The following is a 22,981-nucleotide window of genomic DNA, read 5'->3' on the forward strand; positions in this document are numbered from 1 at the left end:
TGAAATAATATGATTTATCACTTGTTTATTTGGGTACATGTTTGGAGGTTTTGGTTTTATAAGATTATTCACTTATAAGAATGAATAACATGGAAATGTTTTGTGTGATAATACATGTATAACCCAAATCAAATTGCTTGCCAGCTCTGGGATGGGAGAGGGAAAAAGGGAAGGAGACAATTTGGATCATATAACTTTGAAAAATTTATGTGGAAATGTTAAGATAAAAAAAAAATCTTTAACTCATTATATGAAATAATATAAAGTGAGCAACACTGCTTCATTCCTGCATTTATTTGGAAAAGTTTTAGTATATACTCATTGAAAACAATGCTTGCTTTTTAGATAGATGTTCTTTATGATAAAAAAAAGTCAGTCTATGCCAGTATTTTGCAGTTTTTTTTTTTTTTAAGCATTAAAGAGTGCTGTATTTTGTCAAAGGCTTTGCTGCATCTACTGAGATGATCATGTGTTTTGGATATTTTGGTTTTTAATGACTTCTGATTGTTTTCATAATGCTGAACCATACTTACATCCCCTATATGAATTCTGGTCTATAATTTTCATTCTGTATTTCATCATTCCCTAGATAAACTATTAGGGCAATATTTGTCTCATACAAGAATTCTGATAGGATGCTTTTATTTTCAATTTTTGAGAATCTTTTAAAGTTTGATAAAATTACTCTGTTCATGCACAATGCTGAGGTGTTTTTTCCTTTGGAAGTAACTTTATAGGTAGTTCTGTTTCCTTTTCTATGACCAGATTACTGAAGATTTCTATCTGGTCTACTGATTATTTGAGTATTTTATATTACTGAAGGAATTTTTTTGTGTTCTCAGTTTTGTTGGCATAAAACTGTACAATGTCCCAATTTTTTCCCCATCTTTTGGTTTTCTTGTGATTTTACCTTGTGCATTTGCTATTTTAATGATTTAATTTTCTTCTCTCTTCTTTTTAAATCAAATTAGCTATGAGTTTCTTATTCATCTTTCAAAGGACCAGATTTGGTTTTATTGTTACCATTAAAAAAAAAATTTCCAAGTTGGCTTTTTCCACTCTAACTTTTAGCTTCTCTTTTGGGATTATTTTAGGGTTTTTTATTTCTGGTTTTAATTTTCAAAAAATGCACACTCAATCAATCCACTTTTTTCTATTTTAAAAAAATATACATTTGTAAAAATAAGATTTTTTCTCCTCAGAATTGCTTCAGGTGCATCCTAGGAATTTTGGAATGTTTTTGATCATCTTCTTTTACATATTGTGTTGTTTTATGATTTGTTCTTTAATGCATTCAAATAAGATTTTATTAGCAAGTCTTCCTATCTTTTATTTGTGGTCCTGAACCAATTTTGATTCTTATTGTGTTACAGTCTATCAAGGATATATTTACTATTTCTGACCTCTTATGTATGTTGGCAATATCTTTGCCCCCAGTACAGCATATTTTTTTTGTTTCGTCTGATGCTGAGAAGTATAGTTTTTTGCTGTCCCATCTAAAAGACAACATACATAAGTCTTTTAATTCATTTCTTCAACAATTTATTTAGTTCAACAATTTCATTAACTTTTTGTTAGATTCATCCAAAACTGAAAAGGATATCGAAGTCTCCTATCACTATTGTGTTACAGTCTATGTCTTCATATAGTTCAAATAACATTTCCTTTACAAAGTTGGATGGCAAAGACATTTGGAGCATGTTAAATTTAATATTGCCTTTTTGTTCTTTTTTTGTGTGTGTATGGTTCCTTTCAACATAATCTAGTTTCCTTGCTTGTGTTTCTTATTTTTTGAATGCTTGTTTTTGCTTTATCAGATCGAATGGTTGCAAATCCTGCATTTTTTTTTCTTTTGGATTCACTTGATATGTAATTTTTTTCATTCCTTCAGTTTTATTTTATCAATGTTTTTAACATGTTTCTTGTAAGCAACAGATTATGGGGTTTTGTTTTCTTATCCAATCTGTCACATTTTCATTTTATTGGATTGTTTAATCCATTCAGATTTCAGGTTATGTGTTAGGGTTACATTTTCCTCCACCCGCCCCCTCTTATGCTGTAAATATAGTACTATGCTCCTTCAGTTACTTTGCCTTAATCTTTTCTAAGGTAGCCCTAGTCTCACTGGCTCTCTTCCTCTCACCCTCTAATCCCCTCTTCTCATTTGTTACTCTTTTCCCTTTGGGCTTTTTAGTTCTTTTCTTTGCAACCTTCCAAGGTAGGACAGTGAACTTAATAAGCATCAAATTCCCTCAAACCATATCCAATGCAAGGCTCTCATCTCCTTTCACAAAACATCTACTTATAGAAACATTCCGATATGGAATCTTCTCCTACCACCAAAACAAGGGCCTGTTGGGGCACCCTCTTCAGGCTCCCTCCCTTGACCACTTCTCTGCAAGTTCTGAGATCACTGGGGTCATCCCCCTCAGGGCTAGTCCTTATTTGACCCAAGCACATCACACATTCCTGTCTCTAAGCTCCTCACCCATTGTTGTATGGTAGACTCGCAAAAACCCTCGATTCACCAGGCTCTGTCCATCCAGAATGCCCCTGCCCAGCTCTTCACTCCTTTCTCCACTGGGTCTGTGGTCACTCTGTCACTGCTCTGTGGCAGCATCATTTATTTACTCATAAATTTCTGTTGTCTGCAGTGTGAGAAGCAAATAATCTCAAGTTGTTTTTCTTTCTAAAAATATTTCAAATGCCTCGTCCTTATTAACAATCATCTTTTTCCATTTGTAGTTAAGTTCAGAATTTGCAGGCTCAGTCTCTCTGGGCTGCATCTTGAGCTCTACTGCTCTTCCCTCCTACATCTTCTGGTAGGTGCAGAATATAGTCTTGTGTTACTTGAAAGCTTTTCTCCTCTTATTGCTTGCAAAACATTTTGCTTCTGAATTAATTTTAACCACTATGTCTTGGAATTTGAATAGTTGAGTTTTTTCCTGGAGGTGACCTATGAGTTTTTTCAAATGTTATTTCCTGTGTGCCACATTCTAAGCAGCTCTATTATTTCTTGCATTGTAGTATTACGGTTTTTTGCCTCGCCTTCTTCCGGGAGAGCTAATATTCAGAGGTTGTTGCTACACATCTTGTCTTTGGATGAACAGGTGGATGGAGTCCTTTTCTTCAGAATTAATGGATGTGGCCCCCCCTTCCCCCCCCCCCCATCCCAGTTTTTTTGTCTTGCACCTTCTGTTTTTCAGTTCCGAGCTCTGCAGCGCTGTTGGTACAGGGCTTCTGCCTGGGGAATGCCAAGTGCTGTGGCCCCGACAACCCTCTGGTTCCTGAGGTACTGGCTGTGGGTCCGGAGGTTCTATAGGGCATTGGGAAGGAGATCCTGTGTATGAGGGAGTGGAGCTCCAAGGCCAGTAGGGAGGGGGGCAGGAGCACAGGAATGTCCAGACAGAACTCAGGGTCAGCTCATGGTATTAAAAAACAAACAACTTTTGGATTCTGGGTATCCTAGACCATAGAGACACCTCAACTTGCTTTTATCTTTGGGCATAATTTGTTTTGGAGAGGTCTGAGATGTCATGGAGATCAGAGAAAATGTCTAGTCCCCCATGTTGCTCACATAACCTGGAAGTCGCTATATAAGCTTTCAAGTGGCTGAGCTATTTGGGGGTTCAATTAGCTCCTGTTCTTTTACACAGTAAAAGTTCATGACAGACCATCTAGGTGGATAGAGCATTGGACCTGGAGTCAGAAAGACTTGAATTCAAATCTGATCTCCGATAAAAACTGCATGACTCTGGGCAAGTCATTTAACTTCTGCCTCAATTTTTTCACCTATAAAATGGGGGTGGATAATGGCACCTGGTAGACAGCTAGGTGGTACAATGGATAGAATGCTGAGCCTGGAGTCAGGAAGACTCACCTTCCTGAATAAAAATCTTTCCTCAGACACTTCCTAGCTGTGTGACCCTGGGCGGGTCACTAAACCCTGTTTCCCCTCAGTTTCCTCATCTGTAAAATGAAATGGAAAAGGAAATGACAACCCCCCTCCAGCATCTTTGACAAGAAAACCCCACATGGAGTCACAAAAAGTTGGAAATGACTAAACAACAACAGCACTACCTTCATATTATTTGTAAAGCACATATTACAGTAAATAAATTGGCAGATTTGTTCCCTTCTCTTCACCTTTAGAATGCAAATTCCTTGTCATTAGGGTTTCATTATTTTTATTCATATACATCATACCTAGCATAGTTTTTATCACGTAATAATGGGTGCAAATAAATGCTTAATTAGCCTTAAAGTACTGTATAAAAGTGAGAAAATTTATAAACCTCAATTTGCTATGTAAATGCTATTATGATGAAGCTATGGGTAACCATAGCTGATTTCCTCTTTCTCTGGCGGAATAAAACATTCATAGTTAGAAATCAAGTCTTTCCTCTTGTATTCTGTATTTTTTATATTAAATAAATTTTATTTAACTTTTATTTTCATATCACTTAAATTTCCCCCTTTATCACTTCTCCCCATCATTTCATATAAGAAATAATGAGAAATATTAATAAACCTAATCAATAAAATGAAAATAAAAAGCCATGTTCTACACTCAGAGAACTCCTATCTCTTCAAAGAAGGAGGTGGGATGGTGTCTTTTCATCCTATCTCTTCTTAGGTACTATTCTAGGTACTTGGGTACTATTCTTTCTTGACCTTCAAATTTAAAAGAAGTTCTTTTCTCGTTTACAGGCTACAAATTCATTGTGTCTGGAGAAACCTGTATCTTAGGGTCTTAGTGAGTTGTATGAGGGGACTGAGTGGCTCAGGGGTTCAGAGAACACAATGGGCAACAGGTGGGACATAGGGCACTCTGTGTCCAAGACTGGCCTTTATCTATCACCTCAGTGTTCCCTTTCCCACGGGCACCTGACTATTAGGAGCAGAGGCAATGATGAGAGAAATCAAAGCCCTGGGAGGGGAGTATGAGTTATCATAAGCTGGCTAAAAGCAATGCTGTTCCTAACTCATTTCCCAATGTGTCTATGTCTTTTCATTCCCGAGGCCATCTTACAAAATGGTCCGTCATTTCTGGTCTTCTGCTTTCTTTAAATTTTGATATGAAGTGCTCTAAAGCCAGTTCTGTCTCTGCTTCTTTATAAGCTGCCACATGCTCATGATCCCTCATCTAGGCTAGTACTGAATTGATACTAAATATCTAAAAGGAAAAAAAATTCACTTTACTAAAGCTCTTAAAATATTAAAACTATTGACTATGCTGAAAGGTGTGTAAATACTTTTCTAGCAGTCTTTAAAGAATGGATTAAAAAGGCAAACTATAGTTTATACTAAAAGAATAAAGATTTTTATTAAGCATTGTAAGTTGCATTCAATAGCCTTCAAATACACCACACCACAATCCATCTACAGTCAATCAAACCCAACAGTAGTTCATTCTTGCACAATCCATGAGTTAGGGCAGAACTCCCTTCAACTTACATTAAGATACCTACTTAGCTCTTGCGGGCAGGGAATGGGGAATTACACCTCATTTCTGATCACTAATGTGTGATGAAGAGCATCAGGAGAATTATATGAAAACGAATATAAAGAAATGATTCTGATTTCGAAGTACATTAAGTTTGGAAACACTAACAAAAACATCAAAATGATACAGGTATATTTGCTTATACTAAATTCTTGATGGGAAAGTTCTCAAGAACAAGCAATTTGTTTCTTGCTACAGAAGGGGGGTAGTTTTTGAAGATCAAAGCTTTTTTTTTGTTTTTCACAGAATTTCATATTTGCTAATATGAAGGCATAAAACAGCAACAGAGAACAATAATGCATACAGCAATGAGTACACCAGGGTAACGTTGATATTCAAAACGGCTAGATAATTTTTTTAAGTTTTAGAATAAATGCAACAGAGGTCAATAATCACAAAATTTTAAGGTTAGAGCAAGATCAGTCAATGACTAAACATAGTTAACATCTTTTATAGGACTATTACTGATTATTAGCTTTTTTTTGTTTTGCAAATGGGCACAGTACTTGTAAGAATGGAAGAAAGGACAATAACATGCATAATATTAACTACACACTTTAAAAATTATGAACCATGCAGAAGTTTAGCTCAAATAGTAGTACTAATGGTCTACGTCCGATTCAAAACCACATAGTTCATTGATCACGGATGCATGGTATTAGTCACAAAAAGGTTCAGAACACATTGTGTTGATTTTGAAAGGTCATTTGCATCTTCTATGATTTCAAGTTTATCTCCATTTAACTTGCTTGTAAAGTATGTATGATGTACTGTATAGTTAAAATCAGCAGAACTGCAAGATTACTCTATAATTTTTAGTTTCGATAGTTGCACATTTTTAACACAAAAGAACCACATCAACAGTGATGAAATTTTAAGAAAGAAAAACTGTGGTTGTGCCTTATTTTTTTCATAATCATGAAATCAAAGCCTTAAAGAAAGCTTTTATTGTGACACAGTAATGCAAAATCAAATATAATGGCATACATATGGTGCCAAATACTAAAAATTATATTTTAAGCTATATATACTTAAAGACTGCCAAAATTGGTTTTCTTTATATTTCAAGAAACAAAACGACAAGCTTTTGTCATAACCAGTTTAAACTTTATGTATACTTCATTTTAAGTGCGGGAGTCAAATGCTCTTCATTTTCTTTTTTTTTTGTGTGTTTTATTGTAGCATTTTGACTACAACTGGTTAAAACTAAAAATGTGTTGTTTAAATCTCTGACATCAAAGAGGGATCCGAATTTCCAAAGTCCTCATTTTTCTCTTACGGAAAGGAAAAAATGTACATAACTGTAGGCTCTCTTTCTTTCCAGATATTCCTAATCCTTACCATTCCAACATCCTTCACCCTCTATAAAAAATAAGTTTACTCTTCTTTTTTTAAGACAGCTGCCTCAAGAGTATCATCTTTATGGCAAACACTGTCTGCATTTAGTGCATTTAAGTGAGGATTTGTATTGCACATTTTAGAGTCATTACTCAAGGCACTTTCAGACTGGTTGGAAGCCCTGCCATCTGCTGTGTTCCCATTCATCTGGGAAGCTGGTTTCTCTTCATTCACTACTCCATTTTCAGCCAGGGATCCATCTGAAGACACGACTGAGGATTTAGATTCCTCTGATTTTGACTTAAGTTCTTTGGCCACTTCTTCTGCTGAAGCAGCGTAAGGAGGTTTACCCTGTTTAACACAAGAGAAAATGAGAAGTAAGAAACGTTCCAGACGTATGCGTGCTGGTGAAGGAGGGACACTAGCGCGTGGCAAAGGATACTTGAACAATCAGACAACAGATTCACCTCCACGTACACGGCAGGTGCCCAGCAGGACTCCACAAATGCTGTGTTTACTTGGTTTTCCTATCACTCTGCCTCATACCACAGTCTCCAGAGGTTTGACTCTCCCTGAGGGCTGCTTTCCAGGGGCCGCCAGCTTCCACACGTCCAGATTTAAGTTACCTCTCGTCCTCCTCCTCCTCTTCGCAATCACTCCGTGCTGGCAATGGTTGGCACCAGGCCAACCTCCACGGAAGGAATGCTGCCAAAGTCCTAGATAAGCACCTTGCTCATAGGAGGCCTTGCAAAGGTTTATTAACTGAATAAATAATCCATGCCTTGGACACAGAACAAACTTTTGACTTGTACTGCAGCAGGAGTGAGAAATAAAAATATTTCTATTCCGAAGGACAGATTTCCCTTCCTTTCTCTGACAACTACATTACAGACGAGGCATGTCAAATGGAGTCATACTAATTTTACAAATGAAGGACATTCCCATGTGTAAATCCAAATGTTCACATTAAGTGTCCTTAAGGGGAAGCGATGTATTTTCTAAGTGGTATATTTGTGCTTTAGTGGGCCTAAATGTTAAAACATGGATTCTGACTTTTGCAATGAAAAATTGTCTTATTTCTATAGTAGAATTAGTTAAGGCATTGCAAGAAACGTTAACAGTCAAGAGAATTGAAATGACTTTGGCAAAAAGACAACAGGTTGCCTTAGTTATATTTTTCTATAGTTTAAACCACTTGCAAGATGCTTGAAAAGGATTTTGTCTTAAATCAAAATACACAATCCTGAATCTGCTTCTTATGCCCATAAAGACTAGAAAACTGCCTCTAGATATGCCCTCCAGAGTCATTTGGAGCCACCCTACAATTCTCTAAGAGTCAGAAAGCCAGTGAGTGAGAACAGAGGACGAGGCCTTCTCTGTCCTCCTGACCTGCCCTGAGAGAGGAGGCAGCTGAGGCCTGGGAAAAGGGGCTAGGATGGGGCTGCGGGCATCTATTCTCGGGCATGTGGGCTGCTCGCTGAGCCTGGGAAGGATGCACGAAGAGGAAGAGCTGATGAGCTGGACACAAATCAGGAGCTCGGTGTACGCCAGGCTTGACCATTGGACTGAATTTAATCAAATGGCACCAAAGAGGAACCAAAGGGAAGCTCAGCTGAAAACAAGTGTCAAAGGACTAACACTGAGCACCTCCCTTAGGGCTCCTCAGATCGCAAAGCTACATGTGGGGGCGCCTGGGGGCAGCAACAAAACCATGGGCAGCACTTGTTAATAGAGGCTTGAGGCATTATTAGGACAGAGGCCAAAGGGAGTTGTGTGACTAGCCCAAGGCTGCAGGGATGCCAGGATCTAGAGGCATCAAAAAGCAAATGGTATTTCGGGGTCGAAGGGCAGTGTGTATCTGGAAGAACAAGGGGACCTTCCCAGTGGCATTTCAGGAGGGATCCCTATAAACTGGAATACGATCAGGAAAGAGTAACCAGGAGGAGGAGGAGCAGGAATCAGGTGACAGTGTGACCAGCAGAAGGATACGAGAACGTTAGCCTGAAAAAGGCAAGGGAAGTGGCTCAATGGATGAAAAACCAAGCTTAGAGCCCAGAGGTCCTGGGTTCAAATTTAGCTTCAGATATTTCCTAGCTGTGAGATGTCAGGTACAGCCATGGGGGGATATTTAAAGAGCTCTCCTCTCCCAAGGGAGATCTGACTTCTTCTGCCTGAGTGACGGGCAGGCTCAGAGGCGTGCGTGGCCACGAGCTGTGAGGCAGTGCATCCCCCTTCAGTGGCAGGTGCCAAGCCAAGGTTACATGGAAGCACTTCAGACCAAAGGAAGCCAAGCCTTTGTAGGATGTGGGGCTGGTAGGAGAGGAGAGGGGATGTCGGGGCTGATCCCCTCATCCCCAATCCTGACCAGGCTCCACCTGGAGGAATGTGTGCTGTTCCAAATGCTGCCGCGTAAGGAGGATCAGGAGGAGAAGATGCAGGAAGCCAGCAGGCAGATGATGGGGCCTGCTGGAATCCACATCACATGCGGAACTGATGGAAAGAAATGGGATTTTTGGCCAAGGAAAGACTCAAGAGGGAACAGAAGAACTGCGTCAGCTTCAAGTAGCTGAAGGGCCGTCCAGTCATTCCATTTGGCCCCAGAGGCCAGAACAAGAAATACTGAGTGGAAATCACCAAAGGAAAATTTTTGGTTTGATATCAGGGGAAAAAAATCTTCATGATAATGATAATCATGATCATCATCCAGCCAAAATAAGAATAGGCTATCTTGGGGTAAGCTGCCCTTACTTGTAGGCCAAGTAGAAAATGAACGACTCATTCTCAAATGCACCTTACAGGAGACTTTCCTTTGGGCATGGATTAGAGTAGATGGTTACTAGGTCCTCTTCCAAATCTAAATTCAGTTATTTTTCTGTCCCATATTTGAGATTCTGTGATCAGTGCCTTAGAATAATTAGGAATATTTCTTGATGAAACAGAAGTAACATTTCATGTTTTCTGATGGAAACATATTGGTTATAACCTCTCTTTATAAAGAGATCACTATAAAAACTTAGAGACAGTAATTTCTTTTTAAATCTTGATATCTCTAAATTTTTTTTCATTCTATTTTATTACTCTTTGGTCCAGTCAACAAATAAACTAGTACTTAGAAGCAGACAATAATTAATTTCTTGTAGCCTTGGGAGGGAAAATGCTTATACAAAAACATGAGAAACACTTTCTTTCTTTTTCCAGACAAAGTCTAGATTCATCTGAAAAAAAAATCACAATGTGGAAAGGATGTCAAGTGTTTTTTTTTTTTTTGATGATGACACAAGTAATGACTGAGGATTTATTGGGTGTTGTAGGACTTGTGCACAGACCTAACTCTAAGGAGCTTATGATCTAGTCTGAGTGACCAAACCAAAGTCATGAAAGAAACAATACAGGGTTATTGATAATTCAGTGCTAACTTAAAAGGCAATTATCAATAGCTACATTAAAGAGGCTGTAAAACAGAAATATTCAGGGTTAAAAGATGGAAAAGTCCTAGTACAATTACTTTTGCCTGGTAGTTGAGGTAGATTTTGGTGGGAAGAGCTAAAAAGAAATCATGAACCCTGAAGACAGTGATTAATCATAATCTTTGGGGGATGAAAGGAGATGGTGAAAAGGAAAGATCTGTGCTTTATATTCTCCTCTCATGTTTGTTCATCCTTATTCACACAAGCCACTCACAGATGCTTTCTCCTACTAGGGCGGAGCCACATCATCCCTCTTTCTTAATAATTCTCTTACTTTCATGCTATGGTTTGTATGAATGTTTTTTTGTTACCAGGGGCCTGAGTTGCTAATAAATGTCATTAACTTTAAATGCTGCATGTCCAGGTGAGAAGTGGCATCCCTCCGTGGGCCAGATGAGCCCACAAGAGGACATGGGAAGGTGTTCCTTATGTTAAGTGTGCCTCCTCAAAAATGGGATGGAAGGGTGCCAGCAGGAATGACTGGGAAATGCATTCCCCTAAAAAGTTCAAGTAAGAATACAGAGTTGAGAAAGTTCAGCATCCTGGTGCTTCTTGCAGAGCTGAGACAGAAGTCCAGTCAGAAGTGTTGGACACAGAATCAGAGAAAAGGATTCAGGTACCTGGATCAAATCTCAATAGGAGTTTTAACCTCCTCATGAGTCAAATCTGATAGTTATAACTGCCATGTCCCCTATCAAGATCAAATGAAATCAAATGTATATGAAGGTACTAATTAGATAGAAACATCACTGTTCTCTTCAGTGAATAATTTCTATTTCAAAGGTTCCTTTTGTTGTTGTATTTTAACAGAATTGATTTCTTTTTTCATCTTTTGCAGTTAAAGACATTATTCTTCCTGAGACAGATCAAGGAGGCCATGACACAAATAAAGGATAAGACTCTTTGAATTTGATGATTTCTAAGATCCAATGCTATAATTCCATGAAGGAAAGGGAAAATCCAGACAGAAAATTTACCTTGGGAAGAAGATGAGGTGAGATGTAGATGTGCTGGGTTTTAGTAGGTCTTTAAAGAGGAAATTTCCTGTGGGCAGTGGACATATGGGGCTTAGAAATGTAACATGTCCAGAGTGGCTGACTGACTGGAAGGCATCTTCAATGAGGTGATGATCAGAACAGTAAATGAATGTAGAAAGAAAGAAGAGTTGGAAACAGGGCCTTAGGAGATACCCAGACACTGTTCTGCTGGGATTAGGAGTGGGTAGGGGCCCTAAGAAAGGTATAAGGAGAAAAAGGAATCATGGAATTAGATAGAGAAAGCTGAAGGAATATACATGTAAGGATGGTAAAATAATACTAAAAACCTGATTCAGAAAAAGGAAAGTATATTAAACAGTCATTGGTAACTTTAGAAGAAGTCCGCAACAGAAGGAAGTTAGCACTAGGTATCCCTACCCTACTTCATTCAGATCATTTCCTGCTGACACTACTTCTCCATGCCCTATAGTGAGCCTTAAAGATTTGGAAAACAGAAGAGCACCTCTTCACAAAATTCCAACAGGGAATTATGTCCAAAAGGCTTTAAAAGATTGCATGCCCTTTGATCCAACAATACCACTGATGGGTTTCTACCCCAAAGAGATAATGATGAAAAAAGTTTGTACAAAAATATTTGTAGCCATGCTCATTGTGGTGGCCAAAAATTGGAAAACAATGGGGTGTCCCTCAATTGGAGAATGGCTGAACACATTGTGGTATATGATGCTGATGTTATGCTACACTGTTGTAAGGAATGCCAAACTGCCAAGACATGGAAATACCTCCACAAACTGATACAGAATGAAAGGAGCAGAACCAAGATAACATTGTATACAGTAACAAATACTGTGGGACAATCAAATGTAATAGACATTGCTACAGATAGCAATGCAATGATCCAGGACAATCCTGACGGACTTATGAGAAAGAACAGTATCCACATTCAGAGGAAGATCTCTGGGAGTAGAAACACAGACAAAAACATGATTTATCACTTTTAAATATGGTATTATATGATTTGGGGTTTTAAAATCTCTCTCTATTTAAAAAATGAATATAGAAATAGATATCAAGTGATAACACATGTATAACCCAGTGGAATTGTTTGTCAGCTCCGGGAGGAGGGAGGGAAGAAGTGAGGGGGAGAACATGAATCGTGTAACTATGGAAAAATATTTTAAAATGAATTTTAAAAAATCCCAACAGGAAAACCACCACTAGATTCTTTCCGAAAGACCCATGGGAAGACATGAACAAGAATGGCCCAAGACATGATAATGTGGATGGGCTTGGAACTGCACCACTGGAGATTCACTAATGAGAAATGGATTCAACAATTATTAAATATAAGTCACCACTCTTCAACTACTACCCCTATAATCTGAATTATCCACACATTTTATAGGCTATGTCTTTAAAAAATTTTTTTTTGTTTAATGAAATATTTTCACATAAAAAGATAGCACTATAAACTAATTCATTATAAAATATGCTTATAGTTAGTTGTTTTGTGACATGAAATTCTCAAGATTAGTATGTAAACTTCTAGAGGGAAATAATGACAATTTTCAGAGGACAGCTTCCCTAGGCCTTATTCTTGATTTATCATCATGTCCAGGAAAATAACATGTTGTGGCATAGTGAAAAGGCTACTAGATTTAGAATCAAAGGCTTACTTACATCCCAACTCTGATATTGTGATGTAGGGTTAAATTATGTAACCTCCAGGCTGGGTTTTCATCTTCTTGTCTCTAAAAGAAGGGGTTTAGACTAAATTACATGTAACGGCCCTTTTAGTCCTCTGATTCTATAATTATATACTATTAATTTTTATTATAGTAATAATAATATCAATTGTTTCTTCTCATTCTGCCAAATTCTATTCATTATTTTAAAGCTCCAAATCAAGCTCAACTCGTTAGTCTTTACTATTTGACTTCTAAACTTCTCTTAATTTCTATATTTTATTTTACATTTAAAACCCAACGGGGGGGGGGGGGGGGGGGGCGCGGCGGCGCACGCATGGAGTCAAGATGGTGGCTTAGAAGCAGCAAAAGTTCAGACCTCTGAAAACCCTTCCTTACCCATGACAAACTGAATGCTCCTAGGGGACTGAAATTCAAACTTAACAACAGGACAGACAGAGGTGGAGAACCCTCTTTCTGAACTCAAATCAAAAGGTATGCCCCCCAAAAACCAGAATCCCAGAACACTCGGGTCTAAGGGGAAGGCAGAGGGAAGGTCTCAGGACCCCTCCCCACCAACCCAGAGGGAGCCCCCAGCGGCAGCGGGAACCTCTGGGTGGGCAAAGGTGCTGGTTTGGAGGGTCAACCTTGTGAGCAGAGAGGTGCGGGGGCTTGGAACGTCCAGCGTGGACAGTGGGGAGGAAGCCAGAGAGACTGGCCCGTGGCTGGGACCTTCCATCTGGCTCCCGTCTCACAAGGAGGTTTTTGCCTTGGGGCACATCCAGACCAATCCAGTTGAACCTAATCCCATCAGGACTCCTCATAACTCATGGAAGCCTGGACCCCCCCCCCCCCCCCCCCAGAGTGCAGGGCCTCTAGCAAGGACAGGAACCTGGGGCAGGCAAAGGCACTGGGGAACCTTGCAGACAGCAGAGAAGCAGCTGGAGAGAACTGGAGAGAGCCTGGGCGGCTCCAGCCTTCCAGGAGTCTTTGGCCTCAGAGTACATAAAGCCCAACCCAGTTGAAATTAATTAGATCAAAAGCCTCCAGAGGATAGGGAAGCTAACATTCCTCCCCTAGAGACTGTACCAAGAGACTTGACAAAGCTCCAAGAGGGGAGACTGATAGCCCCCAAACCAAAAAAAAAAATGAGAGGAACAAGAGCACAGACAAATACAGGGAGCAAAGAACTCGAGCAAACAACAGAAAAAGAAGAAAGAAATTACAATAGACGGCTTCCGCACAGGTAATGAGCAAGGAGCAAACGAAACAGAGGGGGAGGGATCAGCAAAGGAAAAATCAGAAATAGCAGCGAATTGGATACAGGCTTTGGAAGAACTCAAAATGCAATTCAAAACACAATTAAGAGAGGCTGAAGACAATTGGGAAAAGAACTTAAAAACGAAAATAAGTCATCTGGAAACAGAGGCACTTGAACTAAAACAAGAAAATAATGTCTTGAAAGCCAAAATCAAACAGCTGGAAAATGAAGCAAAGGAGATGAAAGATGAGGCAAAGCAGATGAAAGATGAGGTGAAGAAGATGAAAGATGAGAAAAAGGGGATGAAAGACGAGGTAAGGAGGATGAAAGATGACCTCCAAAGAAAATCCGACCAAAAGCAAAGGGACAACCAAAAAGCCAAGGATGAAATCCAGTCTTTAAGAACCAGAATATAACAACTAGAATCAAGTGACCTCACAAGGCAGCAAGACACTATAAAACAAAACCAAAAGAATGAAAAAATTGAGGAAAATATGAAGCATCTCATTCACAAAACAGAGGATTTAGAAAATCGTTCAAGGAGAGACAATTTAAGACTCATTGGTCTACCAGAAGACCATGACAAAAGAAAAAGCCTGGATATTATATTATAGGAAATTGTTAAAGAAAACTGCCCTGATATCCTAGAACAAGAGGGAAAAGTGGAGATTGAAAGTCCACATATAACCTCCTGTACTTAATCCCCAACTGACAACACCCAGGAATGTTATGGCCAAATTCAAGAACTATCAGACCAAAGAAAAGATATTACAAGCTGCCAAGGAGAAGTAATTCAGATACCACGGAACCACAGTAAGGATAACGCAGGATGTGGCTGCATCCACACTGAAAAAAAGAAAGGCATGGAATATGATATTCCTGAAAGCAAGGGAACTAGGTCTACAACCAAGAATCAACTACCCCGCAAAACTGACTATATTCTTACAGGGGAAAATATTGTCATTCAACAAAATAGAAGAATTTCAAGAATTCATAAAGAAAATACCAGACCTGAACAGAAAATCTGATGTCCAAGCACAGAACTCAAGAGAATCATCAAAAGGTAATTAAAAAAGAGGGAAAAAAGAAAAACAAAACAAAAAAATTTTTTAAGAGACCCAATAAGTTAAAATGATATCTATCCCTATAAGAAAAGAGGTCATTGGTAACTCTTAAAAACTGTTGTTATTACCTGGGCAGAAAAAAGAAGTACACTTAGAGGGAACAGTGACAAACTGTATAGGATGAAAAGACAAGACATAAGTAAGTATATAGATATATGCATGCATAAATACATACACATGAGTATGCATATATATACATATATATAAGTAGAGCTTAAAAATAGGTTAATATTAAAAGAAATGAGAAAAGAAACAAACGGGGGTAAATTTATATGTCACAAAGAAGCTCATGGTGGGAGGGGGGAGAACATCAATGCACTAGAAGGGTAAAGAGGTCAGGGATGGGAAATGCTCAACTTTTACATGCTTTAAAATTGACTCAAAGAGGGAAAAACAATCCAATCCATTGGGAAGAGAAAAGATTTGCACCCTATAGGGGAGTAGAAGGGTAACAAATGGTCTGGTGGGGAGGGAAGCAGTACAAAGGAGGGAGGGGGTGGGGGGTTAATTTTAGAAAGACTACAGGGAAAATAAGGGGGGGGGTTATAAGAAGGGAGGGGGGTAGAAAGGGAAGTAAAATAAGGGTGGGAACAAGGGGGACTGTTTAAAAACAAACATTGGTGTAGAAGGAAATAGTGAAAGAAAAGGCAGGAACAGGAACAGAAATCAAAATGCTGGGAAATACACAGCTAATAATCATAACTCTGAATGTGAATGGAATGAACTCACCCATAAAACGCAAGCGAATAGCAGAGTGGATTAGAATCCAAAACCCTACCATATGCTGTTTACAAGAAACACACATGAGGAAGGTAGATATGCACAGGTTGAAAGTAAGAGGATAGAGCCAAATCTATTGGCTAATTTACTTATTTAGTGCCATACCCATTGAACTACCAAAAAACTTCTTTACTGAATTAGAAAAAAACCATAACTAAGTTTATTTGGAAGAACAAAAGATCAAGGATATCCAGGGAAATCATGAAAAAAAAATGCAAAGGAGGACTTGCAGTCCCAGATCTCAAACTATACTATAAAGCAGTGGTTATCAAAACAATTTGGTACTGGCTAAGAGACAGAAAGGAGGATCAGTGGAATAGACTTGGCGTAAATGATCTCAGCAAGACAGTTTATGACAAACCCAAAGACCCCAGCTTTGGGGACAAAAATCCATTATTTGATTAACTGCTGGGAAAATTGGAAGACACAGTGTGGGAGAGATTAGGTTTGGATCAGCACCTCACACCCTAAACCAAGATAAATTCAGAATGGGTGAATGACTTGAACATAAAGAAGGAAACTATAAGTAAATTAGGTGAACACAGAATAGTAGATATGTCAGACCTTTGGGAAGGGAAAGATTTTAAAACCAAGCAAGACTTAGAAAGAATCACAAAATGTAAAATAAATAATTTTGACTACATCAAATTAAAACGTTTTTGTACAAACAAAACCAATGTAACTGAAATCAGAAGGGAAGCAACAAATTGGGAAACAATCTTCATAAAAACCCTGAGAAAGGTTTAATTACTCAAATTTACAAAGAGCTAAATCAATTGTACAAAAAATCAAGCCATTCTCCAATTGATAAATGGGCAAGGGATATGAACAGGCAGTTTTCAGCCAAAGAAATCAAAACTATTAATAAGCACATGAAAAAGTGTGCTACATCTCTTAAATAAGAGAGATGCAAATCAAAACAACTCTGAAGTATCACCTCACACCTAGCAGATTGGCTAACATAACAGCTATGGGAAGTAATGAATGCTGGACGGGATGTGGCAAAGTAGGGACACTAATTCATTGCTGGTGGGATTGTGAACTGATCCAACCATTCTGGAGGGCAATTTGGAGCTATGCCCAAAGGGTGATAAAAGACTGTCTGCCCTTTGATCCAGCTATGGCACTGCTGGGTTTGTACCCCAAAGAGATAATAAGGAAAAAGACTTGTACAAGAATATTCATAACTGCGCTCTTTGTGGTGGCCAAAAATTGGAAAATGAGGGGATGCCCTTCAATTGGGGAATTGGCTGAACAAATTGTGGTATATGTTGGTGATGGAATACTATTGTGCTCAAAGGAATAAAAAAGTGGAGGAATTCCATGGAGACTGGAACAACCTCCAGGAAGTGATGCAGAGCAAAAGGAGCAGAACCAGGAAAACATTGTACACAGAGACTGATACACTGTGGTACAATCGAACGTAATGGACTTCTCCATTTGTGGCGGTGTAATGTTCCTGAATAATCTGCAGGGATCTAAAAAACACTATCCACAAGCAGAGGACAAACTGTGGGAGTAAAAACACTGATGAAAAGCAATTGCTTGACTACAGGGGTTGAGGGGATATGACTGAGGAGAGACTCTAAATGAACAGTCTAATGCAAATACCAACAAAATGAAAATGGGTTCGAATCAAGGACACATGTGATACCCAGTGGAATCATGCATCGGCTATGGGAGAGGTGGGGGAGGGGAGGAGGTGGAAAAGAAAATGATCTTTGTTTCCAATGAATAATATTTGGAAATGACCAAATAAAATAATGTTAAAAAAAAACCACAACCTCGATGTCATACTTAGAATACTTCCACAAATTTATCACTAAAAATGCCTGGTATTAAAATTAATTAATTTACTAAATAGTAATCTTATGGAACCAGATTAAGTTTTGGAATAGTATCATACTAGAATTGTATTGACCTGAGAGTTCACAGATCCTAAACCCCTGACATAATACATTTCATCATAAACCACTTTATTGTTTTATACCCTGGTGTACTTTAAGTAACTGTGGAGCGTATGCATTTTTTAAAAATCACTTTTTTTTTTGGACAAACTAATGACTTATGTTAGGAACACAGAGGAAATACACTTACTTACGATCCATCTGCATGAACTAAGGTGTTAGAAGAAAATCTGAAACTGAATACTCCATTCCTTGGGCATACCAGAGAATACATTTTTCCCTTGCTTAAATAGTTTCTAACCTTGGATGTCCAATATCACTAAAATTAACATTTCCCATTTCTATTTGCCATTTTCATTTCAGATCTCATTAGTGTAGTTCAGGCTTACCAATAGATAAGATGGCAAAATACAGATTCCTGTTGAGAAAAATAACATGGGGGTGGGGGTAAGTATTGGCTTGGCGACTTGCTTTTTTATTTCGCCATTGATGTGCATTATTTTCTTTTGTATACATCCCCTGATGCTTTTAGTAATTCCCTTTTGGCCTCAACTCCGGAGACTAAGAGTTTAAAAGGCACTGGACAACAACAACAAAGTAGGGAGTGTGGGAAGGAGAACCTCTGAGATGGAGTGTTTTCTTGGAATGAGAATTTCCTACTTAGAAAATAAGAGTGAACTACTATTTGAAATTTTTAATAAGTATGATATTGTTTATGCATGTTTAACTTATCCATACTAGTAAATAGGTATGACTAAAAATGAATGAATACTCCAAGTATTAAAAGTCATAGGATTTAAAAACAACAAAGTGAGAGAGAAAAGGGGTTCCTTCAGCCGAGTGAGCAGAGCAAAGAGCCAGAGACCCACAAGCCTGCCTCACTGGAGCCAAAGAAAAAAAGCCCCGTCCCCAGGATGGGTTTCAGCACATTTATAAACAAACCCAAGCCAAGGTGCAACACAGGGACACACAAGATAAGGGAACCTTGGGAAGAGTAAAGAATGCTGGGAAATGAAGTCCCCAGGGTACAAATTTATAAAACACACATAAGGTATGTGCTATCATTATCCAAAAAAAGAGAGTTCTCAAGTGTTATAGTGGATCAAAAGAAAAAAAGTCATTAAGGAAGTTATCAAACAGAAACTATAACCCTCTATGGTAGACATGCCCAGAAAAACGAGGGGGAAAGACTTTCTTTCTCTTTTTTTTTTAAAGGGACAGGCTCATGCCTTTGCTTTTTTATGGATTCTTACTATACAGAATTGACACAAATAGTACAGGAGGGGAAGAGGATAGAGTCTAAAAGTTCTTTTAACCTACATATTTTTTCTTAGATGCCCAAATTATCTTTTTTTTTAAAAGATTCTTAATATAAACTTTTTCATGAAATCATCTGAACCACTTTCACTAAATCTACTTGTGGCAGTTTTAGAATGGCTGTCCTTAATAATGACACATTAATATACCCAACAATATTTAATAAGTAGAAATGACAATGGTATGCTAGCTAAGAGACCACTCTGAATTCCTTTTCCTTCAGAGATCAGTAGAAAGAATAAAAACCACAGGAAGTGGAAGACCAACCACAGGGTGGCATACGGAGTAAAGTAAAGAAATCATAGCCGATTACCTGAATTGCTCCCTGGCTTTTATAACCTCTTCCATAGTACCTTCCGCCTCTTCCAAATGTTCTAATCACTGGTGTGGAAATAACTCCTCTTGGACGCCTATGTGTATAAAACAAAAACAAACTTAATTTTAATCTTTCAATAACAATTCTTCAATAAAGTAAAACTATACTTGAAATGCTAATTCAATGGGCACATGCTGGGCTTTTTAATGTTCTGAACAGTGGCTGGCTTATAAGCAAGTACTACTAAAATTTTTTTTTAAATAGACAAAGCAAGGGATCATGGTTTATAACTGAATACATACTCATTTCATGCAAAAACACTGAGGAAATAGAAAATGCTATCTTCCACAGATGTAAAACAACTTTGCTCTAATAACAAAATGCAACCTGAACTATCTAGTACTCAACATTTAAAACAAGAAAAATCTAATGGGAATTCTTTTTATATTGAACACTTTAAGTAGTCACATTTAACGAAAAATTATTTTTAAATGCTTTATCAATAATAGGCCTCACTTGTTTCTATCATCTTCATGTAAATTAAAAGAAATACTAGTCAGTTAAATAATAAGGGTTTCCTAAGTCTTTAATAGATACAAGACACTGTGCTGTATAGTAAAGTAAAAGTAAAACTAAATAAAAACCAAAACATTCCTTGCCCTCAAAGAGCATGCATTTACACGTGTGTGCGAGCATACACACCTACACATGATAATATGGACATAAATAGACATATAAGTAATATAGAGATGGGGGCTGAACTGGTGATTTCATTGGTATAGATACAATATCATTAAAATAAGGAATTTATTAAAAAATTCAATTTTATTTTATTTCAATTCCAAATTCTCTCCCTCCTTCCCAACTCATTGAGAAGGCAAGAAAGGCAAAATCTATCACCAATATGCATAGTCATGTAAAATAAATTCTTGTATTAGCCATGTCCAAAAGAAAAAGAAAGAGAAGATATACTTAAATTTCCATTTAAAGCCCATCAGTTCTCTATCTGGAGGTAGATAGCATGTTTCATCAGGAGTCCTTTTCAACTGTGGTGGGTCATTGTATTGATCAGTTACTAAACTTTTTGCAGTTGATGATTTTTACAATATTGTTGTGTACTGGGTAGTCTACTGGTTCTGCTCACTTGACTTTGCATCAGTTCATATAAACTCTCCCAGGTTTTTCTGAAGCCATTCCCTCCATCATTTCTTATAGCACAATAATATTCTATCACATTCATATACCACAATTGTTCAGTCATTTCCCATTTAGTAGGCATCCCCCTTGGGTACCAGTTCTTTGCCACTATAAAAAGAGCTGCTATAAATATTTTTTGCACACAGAGGGGCTTTTTACTTTTCTTTGATCTCTTTGGGATACAAACCTAATAGTGGCATTGCTGAGTCAAAAGGTGTGAATAGATTTATAGCTCTTGGAGCATAGTTCCAAATTGTTTTCCAGAATGATTGGACCAGTTCACAATTCCATTAACAGTGTTATTAGGGTAGCTTTTTCCATAACACCTTCAGTAGTTGTCATTTTGGGTTTTTTTAAATATCTTAAATAATCTGATAGGTGAGGTGCTACCTCAGGATCATTTTAATTTATATTTCTCTAATTAGTTATTTAGAGCTTCTTTTTATATGGCTGTTGAAAGCTTGGATTTCTTCCTCTGAAAACAGCCTATTCATATCCTTTGATCATTTATCAATTGAGGCTCTTATTCCTACAGGGAACTCCTTAAGAAGAAACTCTCTCTACCAACAAAGGTTACCACCTTCTCTGTGACTTATATAGTCTTAGAAAATTGTCTATTGCCCTGAGAAGGTTAAGAAACCCAAGCAGGTAGGACTATATATAGTCAGTGTATCTGAGAAAAATAAAAACCTAGGTTTGTCTAGCTTCTAGGCCAGCTTTCCAATTATGACATCCTCCTTCATAAAAGCTGTATACAAACAAATGCCAAGTAGTTTCAGGAGAGAGGACCATTAGAGGTGAGGAAAGCACGAACAAAGAGGGGAAGCTTCTTGTGCGTGGTAGAGGCAGAGCTAGGTAGGGTATACTTATGCCTGTGTAAAGGCACAAGATGGGAGATGGAAGGTTGTATGTGAGGAAGAGTAAGAAGGCCAAACTAACTATACTGTGGCATATAATAAAGGGAACAGGAGGTAATTATATAAAGAAAGACCATTAAGGTAGGTCAGGGCTAGCTTGTGAATAACTAAATGATAAACCGAAGAATTTGTATTTGAACCACTGAAAATTTGAGGAGTATGTCAAGGTCAATCTTGAGTTTTAAGGAAATAACTGCTCACAGGGTGAAGGAAGGTTTAGAGACCTAGGGCATGGGGACGAATGACAATAGTCCAGGAAAGTGATTGGATCCTAATCTAGGGTGGTGGCTGAGTAAATAGAAAGAATGGGTCAGATGTAAGAAATGCTGGGGACATAGATATGAAAAGATTTGGCAACTGAAAGTATACATATGGTTGAAATATTAATAAAATGGCACAGAGAAGAATACCTTTATTGAGAATTATTTATTCCCAGAATCTGAAAGCATGAAATGAGTAAGTTTCAACTACTTTTAAACTGCTTAATTTAGTTAGGTATTTTAGCTTTTTAAAATTATATTAAAAAAAAAATCAAAAACATCTTCAATCCAAAGAACAAGCCCCTAGGTTGAACTTACCCTCTTGCTGGTCCTCCTACAGAAACCACTTGTAGAGGGAAAGGCCCTCGTCCACCCCGTCCCCTTCTGCTTCCAGCCCAATGGCCAACAACAGTGCCAGCTATTTCTAATTTCCCTCCCTGAGAAGGAATAGGTTGGACTCCTGCACAAAAAAGAAAAAAAAAATCTTTACAACCACAGAATTAAAGGTGCTTAATGGAAGCAGGTAATTCATTCCCCAACTTTATATGAACACTCTGTTCTAGTTTGTAGGTTTCATTTACTATTGTGTGGAATACCTATGTCTATCCTTTTGGACTATAAAAGAGCATTTTGTTACTCTTAAAAAAAAAATCCAAATTAGTTTTAAGAACTGTATCTGCTATTATAAAGCAAATTATAAAAACCTCTAATTCCTGTTGTTATGTGGCACTTCTAGCTACTGAAAAAGCCTACATGATGTAAGGTATACCAAGCCTAAAATTGTGCCTTGGCCTACATGAAAACAAAGAGTAAACTTTCCTTAAAGTAATTTAAAATTTAATTTATTATCTCTCATTTGACTGTACTACCTTGTACAGATAAGCACAAATTTAGTAAAGTACACTACT

General features: G+C 37.9%; 1 protein-coding gene across 6 annotated transcripts in view; it reads right to left on the reverse strand.

Moving 5' to 3' along the window:
• Nucleotides 1–22,981, reverse strand: part of FAM120A (family with sequence similarity 120A) — a 178,981-nt gene that overhangs the window by 20,895 nt on the left and 135,105 nt on the right. For 4 of the 6 annotated variants that reach the window (XM_056804799.1, XM_056804797.1, XM_056804795.1 and 1 more), the window contains 3 exons: nt 22,392–22,533; nt 19,697–19,793; nt 5,301–7,195 (listed from right to left, as the gene is read on the reverse strand). In XM_056804799.1, the coding sequence (XP_056660777.1) occupies nt 6,884–7,195; nt 19,697–19,793; nt 22,392–22,533 (551 nt within the window). In that variant the 3' untranslated portion in view covers nt 5,301–6,883. Of the gene's footprint in view, nt 1–5,300; nt 7,196–19,696; nt 19,794–22,391; nt 22,534–22,981 lie in introns of those variants that run through there. The other 2 variants (XM_056804801.1, XM_056804800.1) reach the window with 1 other exon arrangement.

This window comes from Monodelphis domestica, chromosome 7, assembly GCF_027887165.1.
Source record: "Monodelphis domestica isolate mMonDom1 chromosome 7, mMonDom1.pri, whole genome shotgun sequence".
Taxonomy (NCBI): Eukaryota; Metazoa; Chordata; class Mammalia; order Didelphimorphia; family Didelphidae; genus Monodelphis; species Monodelphis domestica.